General features: G+C 33.5%; 1 protein-coding gene across 2 annotated transcripts; it reads right to left on the bottom strand.

The window, feature by feature from the left end:
• LOC107609407 (nijmegen breakage syndrome 1 protein) lies at positions 5,866-11,588 on the bottom strand. Of its 2 annotated transcripts, none has more exons than XM_016311366.2 (14): positions 11,429-11,588; positions 11,192-11,245; positions 10,385-10,649; positions 10,118-10,200; positions 9,485-9,615; positions 8,720-8,766; positions 8,477-8,585; positions 8,198-8,284; positions 7,516-7,687; positions 6,968-7,434; positions 6,662-6,723; positions 6,444-6,546; positions 6,307-6,359; positions 5,866-6,192 (listed from the first exon to the last, which is right to left on the bottom strand). In XM_016311366.2, the coding sequence occupies exons 1-13, from the start codon at positions 11,463-11,465 to the stop codon at positions 6,309-6,311; spliced, it is 1,668 nt and encodes a 555-aa protein (XP_016166852.1). In that variant the 5' UTR covers positions 11,466-11,588; the 3' UTR covers positions 5,866-6,192; positions 6,307-6,308. The 2 variants fall into 2 exon arrangements, with proteins under 2 accessions (XP_016166852.1, XP_016166850.1); XM_016311364.2 differs by having other exon boundaries at positions 5,870-6,232.

Genomic DNA, 11,693 nt, shown 5'->3' with positions numbered 1-11,693 from the left:
GACACTAATTTATATATATAATTAATATTTTTCTTAATATCACTTTTCTTTTTATTTTTTAACCAAAAGTAGTATTAGATTCTTGTGTAATCATCAAGGTAGTGTTTAGTTTTATAGATTGAAATTAAGATTGAGAGACTTAAATTCAGTATTATATTTAGTGGCCAGATATTAAAACTAAAATTTTAGTTATAAAATATAAAATTTTAGTCTCTTCAGTATCTCTAAAAAATAAAGACACAAGATATAAAAAATTTTAGAGATAGAGATTAGAGCAATATTTTTTTTAATAATTGTTTTAAATCTCACTCAAACTATGTGCCTATCTCTAGGTACAGATCAAGATCTTCTAAAGTAAAAAAGTTGATAAAATAATAAAGTAGTAAAGTGATGAGTTAATCATTTTTAAATTAAGATAATAGAACATATATTTCATAAAAATTACAAATTTAATAGTGATTAATCTCTCACTTTATCACTTTATCAACTTTTTTACTTTAAAAGATCTAAATTCCCTAGATTCAGTCACAACACCATCTAACTTAATACTCCAATCAAAATAATTAATTGGAACAACTATTTTTGCTATCATTGGTGCCTAAAAAGAGTCTTTGATTTGAATAACCGAGATTTTCAAAAAGAATTAAGAAAAAATAATAAATAGGTCTTTGATTTTTTTTTTCCAAAGATAATAGGTTATATTTCATTAATTATTAAAAAATAAAATATAAAGATGTCCAAAAGTAGAACAGCATAATAAAAGGTGGGGATTTCCCAAAAACACTACACTGAAGGTATTCATCCAACGGTGCGTGGTCGAAAAACGAAGAAAAATCTTAAAGAAGAAATAATGATAAATCAAATTGAATGCAACTAAGAGCTAGTCTCATGGAGATGACGACCTAAACTGGGAGTTCTTTGGATTTCACGGAGCAACTTGACAGAGCTTGTTAGAATGGCAAACGGCATAGAAGTAGAACCTTCAAAAATCAACTGGTTGCGAGCTTTCCAGCAGTTCCAGCAAATGATGGCAAGCAATTGAGGATTACGGTCAGCATTCTTCAACGGGTTAAGTATCTCTATTGATGCAGTCCACCATGTCCAAAAGTCGTTAGAACTCTGAGGGGGAAGACAGTCACGAAGATAACTCTGAGACCATACGTCTTTAATTCTAGAGCAATTGATCAAACAATGAGTGACTGTTTCCGTTACTTCATGACAGCAAGGGCATATTGGTGATATAGATGGGATGCGGTGATGAATCTGAGCAAGCACCGGAAGTCGGCCATGGAGAGCTTTCCAGATAAATAGCTTAATTTTGTGAGGCAAGTTCAACTTCCATAGATCAATCCACGGCTTTTTCTGCTGCATATAATTAGGGCAAAGCTCCAGAGGCGGATGGTAAAATAAATAGCTAATTTTGTAACCTGAAACTGTATCATATTGCTTGGATTTGTTCAAATCCCATTGCAATTTGTCCCTACTCTGCTGAATTTTAACTGACAAAATCCTGTTTGCAACGTCTTGGGGAAATAATTCTTGAATGAGATTCTGATTCCAATTTCTATCTTCAGTAATTAGATCTTTAACTTTTGGAACCAACTCAGAAATAGCCTGTCTATTTGGCATGTCAGAAATCATTAAAAGATACGAAGGAGGCAGCTAAGGATCCTCAAAGGTTCGGATATTCTCACCAGTACCCGCAGCCCAATTAAGACCTTTTTCAACAATCTTTCGGCCTTCCAGTATGCTCCTCCATCCCTAAGAAGGTAAGACTCCAATTTCTACCGTTATAGCATTACCATTGCTAAAGTATTTACCTCTTAAGATTTTGGATAATAAAGAAGTAGGCTGTGTTACAAGTCGCCAAAACTGTTTGCCTAAAAACGCCAGATTTTGGATTCTGAGATCTTTAAATCCAAGGCCTCCTTTTTTTCGTGGGCGAGTCATAGTGTCCCATCTAATCCAAGCCATCATCCTTTCAGAACCTTTTTGTCCCCACCAGAACTGAGAAAGTAGAGAGTGAATTTCCGAAATTAAACCATCAGGCAACTTGAAGCAAGACAATGTATAAATAGGAATAGCTTCTCTCACTGCCTTAAGCAATACGTGTCTACCACCTGACGAAAGAAGATTGCACTTCCACCCTTGGATTCTTTTCCAAACCTTTTCTTTGATCATACTAAAAGAAGCCTTTTTCGATTTAGAGACTGTAGAAGGCAAACCAAGGTATTTATCCTGAGCCCCAATATGATTAATATTCATAGAGTTAGCCAGTAGTGTACGAGTAGTGGACGGAGTGTTGTGGCTAAAGAATACAGCAGATTTATTAAGATTTACCCTCTGACAACTGATGCTTTCATAAGAATTCAATAAATGCAGGATATTTGAACATGTTTCAGGATTTTTAAATCTCTTTGACTTTTAACTCAAAGACAAATAAATTTTTTATTAATTGAAAATATAAAATCATCTATCACTTTTTAAAAAGCGAGACATCTAAATCTCTTTAAAGACTTGTTTGTTCTCATATATTTTGAATAAATAAATTTAAATGTTTCGTACTTTAGAGAATGATGAATATTTTTGTATTATTAATTAGTCAAAGACTTATTTGTATCCGAGTTAAAAAGTTAGAGACCTAATTTAGCTTTTCTATTTAAAGTATGTTTTTTTTGTGACGGGTAAGTAAGAAAAACAACCAAACAAAAAGGGAAAAATAAAGTCTTAAGGGACTAAAAAGGTGCAGAACAGTCCCGTTGGATACTCCTCTCAAATTTCTTCCAAGGCACTGGAAGCTCTACATGCTGAAAATGAAATTTCATCGCCATCTTTGCCTTGGTGTCCGCCACTGTATTTGCATTCTTTAAGACCAAACGAATATCAACGTGCCACTTCCAAGTTATAATCTCTCTGACTTTAAGCACCAGTGAATCTATGACCAACATTATCATGAAAATTAGTGGCAAGATTGAAAGTCTCTAAACAATCCGTTTCGCAAATTACGTCATTTTTTCCAAGTCACAAGCTAAAAGAAAACCTCTCCAAATAGCAAATAACTCTCTTTGAAGAATATTGCTACTCTCAATTGTTCCCAAACAGTCTCATTGCCAAGTTTCATTCCAGTCTCTACTAACACAGGCAAAACCCATCCGATCACCAGATCCCGAATAACTAGAATCGCAATTGATCTTAAAAGTACCCATCGAGGGAGAAATCCAAAAGCAACTAATCGAAAAAGGAATAGATACTCGATTCACTTCAAAGATATTTTACTCTTTCTCCAAGGCTAAAGACATACTAGCCACTTTAAATGGAGGCCAAGACTCATGGTAATTAAAAATCTCATTATTTCCCGCTCTCTAAATCCACTAAAGACCAGCAAAGAATCGAAAAGGATGCTCTTTACTATGGGACAAGAACCAGTTCTTCAAATCTAGAAGATGGCAGAAAACTCCCAACATCTGCCAAACTAGTTGAGCTTTCGGACAATTCTGCATACAGTGAGAAACTATTTCCTGGCAAATCAAGTAATTGGGGCAACTATCCGAAGGCGACATGCCTCTACTGAAACGAAAAATAGCAGTGGGCAAAGCCAAGCCCCAAGAATTTAATCTTTTCCAGAACAAGATGATGTCAAAGCTAAAACCAATTCCTCTCTTCTCCTAGACAAACATCTTCTTGCTGAGCCAATAGTAACCAGTATGAGCATCATAAACCTTAGCCGGCCCCCCGATCCAAGTCCAGCCTACCACTGAACCTGCTTGAACATCCGGGTTGTAGGAGAGAATGCTGTCACACAAAAACTGTTGAAGAGGAGAATAGACATTCTTAAGGTGTCAGTGTCACTCTCTCCCCAATCAAATATCTAAAATCCGGAGATTCGAGTCAGAAATGTGAACATAATCCATCTCATTACAGAGCGACCCCTCTTTCCTCCACTTAGAGAACCAAAAATTTTGATCCAAATCTCCGATGCACCAATCAAAACCATCCTTCAAAATATCCCAACTTTTACACAGACTCCTCCAAATATAGACCCGTTATCGCTAGAACAGCTGAAATCGTCACTCAAGAAAAATCGATATTTATCTGCCAACAGCTGAACCCATAGCTTGTGGGGATGATGAAAAAATTGCCAGACTAGCTTCTCAAGAAGAGCAGCATTAATACAAAACAGATCTCTAATTTCCAGACCACCAAATTTCTTTGAGGTGACCAACACCTTCCAACTAACAAGATTTAGCCCCCGATCATTGGCTTGACCTTTCCAAAGAAAATTTCTCATCATAGATGCTATAGAATTTGTTATCCCTTTGAAAAAGAGTAAAACTTACATGTGGTAAGTAAGAATAGCAACTACTACCGAATTGATCATACAGAGTCTTCCCGCCCCGTTGAGTAGCCGTCCTTTCCAACTGGTTAGCCTTTCCCAGATCTAAAGTATGCTTTTAAATCTGAAATGCTGAATGATCAAATTAATATTATAACTAAATCTATCTAAGTATCTCTGACAGTATTTTTTCCCTTATCTTACACGTTCAATTATTTTAACTATACAACCTCATTAATATCAACATGGTCAAATATTAAATATATAGGTAGTTTTAGAGAAATAAATTGATATGTATTTTAAATATTTGTGACATGAAGAGTTTAAAAATTTAGTAGTTATTAGTTTATATTTTTAAGTATTAGAATGTTTAATTTTATGTATTTTAATTTTATTTATTTAGTTATTAGATTGAGCTTTATCTTAATGGGTTTAAAATTTTTTTTATTTAACTTAATATGAGATTATAAATACATTCTAAATTATTATAGTTGTCATAGAGTGATTAGAGGTATGAATTTTTTTTTTTTGGTTTTGTGATGAAACTATAGTGCAAACAAATAAGATTGAGTGAGTTCTCTTGTTGCATCAAAAAATTAGATAAAAAGTTGAATAATTCTCTTCGATTCAATTCTTAAACTATAGTGTAGACAAAGTTAAGTTGAGTGAATCTCTTTTTTATTATATAAAAAAATTGAATAAAAGATAGAATAATTCTCTTTTTATCTTTTTTTATTTTTTTATTTTTTTATTTTTAATTTCAATTTATCTTTCTTATTCAATTTTAATTCTTGTATTTTATTTACCTCCTTTTTCGTATCATAAATATAGTGAAAGAGAGAGTACATATTATCTTAGTAAAGAACTACCTCAAAATATCATAGCGCATTATGTAATTGAAGTTTAAAATAGAATTTATACTAAAATTTATAAAGAGCTCACCCCAAATATTGATTTATCTGCCCCCCTGTTTTGGGGGAAAAAATAACTGAAATTTATTTAAGATTAATTGGAAAAGAATAAAACATTAATTAGATTCATTTTAACAATCAATAATTTGGATAATCATCATTTTGACATTGATGATCCTGTGAGAATTAACCTGAGATGTTTCACAGGCATAAATGCTAGTAATAAATAAACGAAGAACAGATGCAAAATGTCCGACTTCAGACTTCAGACTTCAGACCAATAAGTTTTAAAAAGAAATGTTTAATTGAAAACAAAATAGTACTACAATTATTAGGACGGATATTCAGTGGAGATTCTCAATTCAAACTCACTATATTTCCGGTAATTTCCAGTAGGTTTAGTTTCTGTTTCTCCAACAATCTAATAATAACTCTCAAATGAATGAATGAATAAATAAACTATACTAGTACAGCCAAAAATCCTTATACGTGGACATATATGTTTAAATACATTTGATTTTCAATTGTACCAATTTTTAGAGGTTATTGCAACGGAGATGTAATTCTTGATAGAAAAATATACCCTAAAAGAGTGCTTAACAATGTTAGGCAGAGATTACGTTACACCAACTGAAACCAGATATATTTCAAACGCCAATCACTTCATTATCAATCAAAAACAAAGGTACCGAACTGCAATAATTCTACACAATCTATTTTATACACATTTTTTCTGAAAAATAGTAACATTGCAATAATTCACATTCTAATTCTGGGATAAAGACATAGACAACAGAGAATATGTAGAAACAAAACCGGTACATCTATGGAATAGTAGTGGAAAGTTTACTGATTTAGGATTGACCTGAGTGTAAATTCTCTCTCTTCTTTGCCCTGCAAAATGACAATTTGGTCCTACTTGCTGGTTTTTATCCTCATCTGTCATGGCTGGTAATTGATTTGAGATTATTTTGGTAACTTCGACACACTATGTGCTCGAATACATAAAGATTCATCAGTATTTACCAAGTCTTACACATAAAAAAAAATGCCGAAGATTACCTTCACGAAATAAGGATCCCACGAAGTGAACCAGCTGTGCCTCGCTTTCTTGCCTGCAGCATGAACACGTATGATGTTAAGGCAGATACAACAAGCCAAGCTTAAATATGGACCCAAGGAAAGAGTATCAAACTTACCTTCTCATTATTAAAAAGGTCTTCAGCCACAGCTTCCATTTTCTTCCGCCGTTTTTCCTCTTTCACAGACTCATGTACCTCATCATTCCCAAAATCAGAGTCCCTGGGGTAGAAAACAAGGAAATATAACACAACTTATTACTACGAGAAAAGCAATTAAATATGGCTAGCCAGATTTTATTTGAAATAATACAAATTAGATTTTGTGTCATCCTTACTTGTATGGATATTTTGCAAACGGAACAAGACTTTCGAAACTATTACCAGATTGAGTATGTGTCTGCAATTCCATTCCAAAGAAAACCAGAATAGTTAGGCATGCGATTCATTAAGTGACAATAGCCATGACACCGTATGAAAATTTAATAAGTTGATTTGTGAGAAGCAAAAAAACTATGTTGGAAATTAGAGGTCAGATAAGTCACAAAAAAGAACTAGATAGCCAAAATATGTTCAATTCTGCAAGGTCCAGCTTTCACATGATAAGGTAGCTATTATTATGCAAGAGATAGCACCATACCAACCTTTCTAAAATGTTTAAAATTTGGAACGCTGCTGTTTTGTGCAGTACTCATGTTAGTTACTCTGTTTACATCTCGGACAACTAAATCTTGACTATAAATAATATCTGCAGTTCCACTTCCATAATCATCAACCTTGTCTTTCTTCACTTTTATACTACCACTACCATCTCTGAAGCTCATAGCATGAGTTTCCAATTTGGCAGAACAATCATCCAAGGGTGACGCTGTTTTTGCTTGTTTTATGTCAGTTGATCTGGTAGAAACATCAACTGCGGATGGTTCCATTTTCTCATGTTTTTTATTATCCATACTGCCAGAATCATCATCCAATGCTTCAGTTTTAACATATTGTATGGTATTTCCGTTGAGGAATGTCTCAGTTGCATGGGCTGATGTGGCTGTTTCAACTTCAGTATCTGAATCTGCTACCACTGTCTCGTCTGTGGAGCATGAAGATGAAACAAGTACTGCAGCAATACACACAGTTTGTTATAGTAACTCGGTAAAGTACAAACTTAATCAAATAGATATATCTAAGCGGTACTTACTGCATGGTGACTTCAGTATCGATGGATCAAGATGTCCACTTAAAGCAGCAAATATTACATCCATCTCATTCACTCTAAGCAAAGAACTTAATTTATTGAAGCGATCAGATTTGCATGCTGGTACCCCTGGGATGACACAAACCAAACGATTATCGTCTCCATAATCTGAACCCTACATGGAATAAATGAGAATTACCATCATGAAGTATATATCTTTTCTAATAAGAGATTATAATTGGCCAGAGCATATGTCTAAACACAAGACTATTGCAAATCAGATTTGCAAGCTGAAATTTTTTTCTTTTTGATAATAAGAAAACTTTTGCTATATGGTGATATGTGATTTGGGTTAATGCAAGATTGAGAAAGAGGGCTGAAGGAAAAAAGATGGTACTAGATGGGGTAACCAACATGGATCTACCACTTCAATATGTCCTACTGTAAACGATGTCTGTCTATGATAGATAAGACATGAGATTCTACATATTTTATTTATTTATTTATTTATTTATTCCAAATGCTCATTTAGGGCACATAGAATAGAATGTATATAAACATCCACGGAGTTAGAGGCAGGTACATTATTCAACCTACTTATCTCACTTTTAGAGTTGATGATTCCACCTCGTAATTTGCAAAATTGAAAAACATAAAGAAGAAAAAAGTGAATGAAAAAACATACCTGACTATTTGAACAAAAATATTCATAGGAGACAGTTTTTGCACCAGTGACATCCAACAAAGATTTGAGCTGATCCCTGAATTTGTACTGTAAGGCAGAGAAAAGACTTAAATAAGTAGGTTATAAAGACATGTTATGCCCAAAAGTAGCAATATCGGTTTATCTTATAGGTTCGGAAACTTGTTTGTTGCTGAAATTTGTGTTGAAAAAAAAAATTTCTTAATCATTATGCTTAAGTTGTGGTATTGGTGAGTATAAAGGGCTCCAGAAAATAGATACCATATGCACAGATTCTAACAAAAACGTGTATCCTTTCAAGCAATTTTCACGAGTTTTAGGGTCAGCAACTTTGATAGATATTCCTTCCACTGACACCGTTGGTATATATCTGGTTGAGAAGGACCAAAGGGATACAAAAAGAAAAGAAGAAAGAATCTTTAGTTAGCCTAAATGGTGTAAAAAAGCAATAAATGACAAGCTCCCTATACCAAATCCAAAGTTAACTGTTGAAGGAACACTTACGAATAACAGCTAGGCATATCAGTGACAATATTCTTTTCTGCAAAATCCTACAAAGGAAACAATGGTCAGAACTCAGAACTGAAACTTTCAACATGAGTGAAGCAGCTTATCTTGTTCTACACTAAAATCCTTCAAGAATCTCATATTCTGGTCTATGACTATATGTTAGATAGTATGTTATGGCTGTTGAGTTATGAATAATCAATAATCCAAATGCAGATATACAATGCAAGGTCTAAGCAGCTGACAAACACAGAAGAATGAATGAATATGTAACATGTACTAGACTCCTTGTGCATGACATGACTCTAAAATGTAGAAAATAGATGCAATCATGAGAATTCATGACAAAGTACAAGGTTCCACGAGTTAAATGAAAAATTACAATTACGCTTAGAACAAGAAACATAGCAAATCATTCACTCTGTTTGAGAAGGTAACAAGAATTGAAATATATTATTGCTACATTGGTATAAACTGCATAAGATGTTTTGAGCTATGTATCCCTACATGTCAACTCTTGTTTACATAGTCACCCCTTTTATTGAGGAAAATTGCTACGGCAATCATAAAGGCCACTTCATTTAAAATACATCAGAAAATAATCAACATCAACCATGAAAATATGAATATGATGATTATGAAAAGCAAGTACGCAGCAGTATTATAACATCTCGATAAGTATGATTGTTCCATTGGCTGTAACAGAGTAATTGTTTAACAGGAAACTGACATGATCAATACAATCACTGAATGCTTCTATACCTCAAGCCATGTTTTGAGAACACAATGTTTTTTTGCTACAACAGCATCAACAATATCCTTTTTCAATGGCATGAGTTGATCCACCAGAACGTGTGTGCAATCTTCACTTAAGGTACAAGTACTAGCAGCACCTGAAAATTAAAGTGTAAGTTGGTCACTATTCATGTTAAGACAAAGCAAATGCTTCATTAAGCAAAGGACTTCTAACGTAATAACCATGGAGCAAGATAAGCTAACTGGCCAAGGACTTATCTGATTTCAATTTATATAACAGAAGTTATTTCGCCAAGTCATTATCAACAATATGCAAACTCTACCCCATTACCAGCATATTTATTAGTTTCCCACCACAATTAATAATATTTGTTCAAGGCTTGAAGCAACCAAAATTTAAACATTTGATAATACCAAAATTGCATCACTAACAGGGATAAAGCAAGTTAGTGACAACTTTTCAGAACCTATTATCTCTTTTCACACTGCAAGCCCTGATTCTGGCAAAAATATTAGTGCTTTCTTCCATACCAAAACAAGATCATGTGCAGTGCGTACACATGTTAAAGCAAATTGAAAGCACATTTACTCATGAACTATAGGAACTGAAGAACCTTTATAAGGATTTTCATCACTAACCAATTGACGAAATTTTCTCTTCAATAGATTGATCTACTTTGTCCAAGGAACAAATGAAAAACATAAGTGGGACATGGCAAAACCTGCCAGAGTAAATTTAGAAGTGTTAAGACTTGAGAGCATGTAAGTGAAAGACAGTTAGATGTCATGAGATTGCATCTAGGTATATGACATAGATCTACAAAAGCATTGCAAGGATTTTCTAAACATTAAAAGCAAATAGAACAAAAGGAGTAGAAAACTTCAACAGTTAGATAGTTAACATACTTGTAGGTAGCACTACCAGTACCAAATGAGACAAGATCGCCATTGTCCAAAGCTATTTCTTTGTTTGGAAGCTCATGAACTTTCATCCTGTGTCCATTATTCTTGCTAATAAATGTCCCATATTTGGAGCAATCTTTGATCTGTACATTTGGTGACATACGAGAACGTTCATTTGGTAAAGAGTTTAACAGGTTCATCCCATTAACAATTATTTCTGCATGAACCCGAGAAACCCCTTTATCTTTAGTGATGATTACATCACAACCTGCAAGCAAATACCAACAACTTTTTATTTAAGAAAACAAAATGATGAAACCCAAGGTTGAAGTTCTGAAATTGGATGAGAATCACTTTGATCAACTACTCAGGACTGTGATCCTCATCATTAGAGATAATATTGTCTTAGTTAGATAGTTAAGATTAGTTACTAGTTAGCTACTCTAACATAAACCAATATCACTTGTATTACATCAACTTCTCTCATTCTAATTTCTATCTCTATCAAATCTACATTCTTCCGACCTTCTCTCAACTCTCTTTTCTATCTGATAGCCATGGAATTCAACATAACATCAGAGCCTATCCCATATTTGTTAGTTGGACAAGGACAACTCAATTAATTTACAACAAAATTGAAATTTCAGCTCAACATCAAGTGTATCTCTACATTTTTGCGTTTTCTTTCTTCCATGCATCAAGCATTAACTACTTACAAAAAACTTATGCCAAAGAGATTAAAAAAGTACTTGGTCAAAAAACAGTTCCAAAAGTAATTAGTAGGAACCATAAAAAAAAAAAAAAAAGTACCTTTTCGACCAACTTTATAAGTTCCAGTTTTGAAAATGTAGTACTTATCTTCACCTGCAACAAGAATTAAATTAGAAAAGAACTCATGGAATACCATAATATACTAATAAACCCTAAATGCTAAGATGCAAAGTACTATTTGTCAATCCGATTATGGAATGACCACAAAATCACATGTACAGTGCTTCGTCGGAAGAAGAAGAAGAAGAGAAAAGTTTGAAGAAAAGAAAGTAGTACCAGAAAGAGGATCATTGGGGAAGAGTCCCCACACCATAGTTCTTAGCTTCTTTGAAACCCTTCGAAAAGAAGTGAACCGCCCCTTCGTGAATCACTGTCACAGGAAGTCGAACAATAGGGAGAAGAATAAGAAATTTTATTTTTAAGTAAGCTTAAAAAAGGCTACGGCGAATTTTTCATAAAAATAAAAAACAAAAAAAATTAACTATCAATTTGGTAAGATTTAGCGCTTACACATAAATTCTGATGTTATCGATAAAATAGT

This window comes from Arachis ipaensis, chromosome B07 (assembly GCF_000816755.2).
Source record: "Arachis ipaensis cultivar K30076 chromosome B07, Araip1.1, whole genome shotgun sequence".
Classification (NCBI taxonomy): domain Eukaryota; kingdom Viridiplantae; phylum Streptophyta; class Magnoliopsida; order Fabales; family Fabaceae; genus Arachis; species Arachis ipaensis.
This window is presented reverse-complemented; position numbering and strand designations above follow the sequence as displayed.

Bases quoted from the DNA above. Each gene is read 5' to 3' on its own strand.
- LOC107609407 (XM_016311366.2), bottom strand. From the start codon at position 11,465: ATGGTGTGGGGACTCTTCCCCAATGATCCTCTTTCTG. The intron at 6,724-6,967 runs GTTGGTATGGTG...ATGGAATTGCAG, and splicing joins ATTTTAAACATTTTAGAAAG to ACACATACTCAATCTGGTAA. The intron at 6,547-6,661 runs GTAAGGATGACA...TTTCTACCCCAG, and splicing joins TTTGCAAAATATCCATACAA to GGACTCTGATTTTGGGAATG.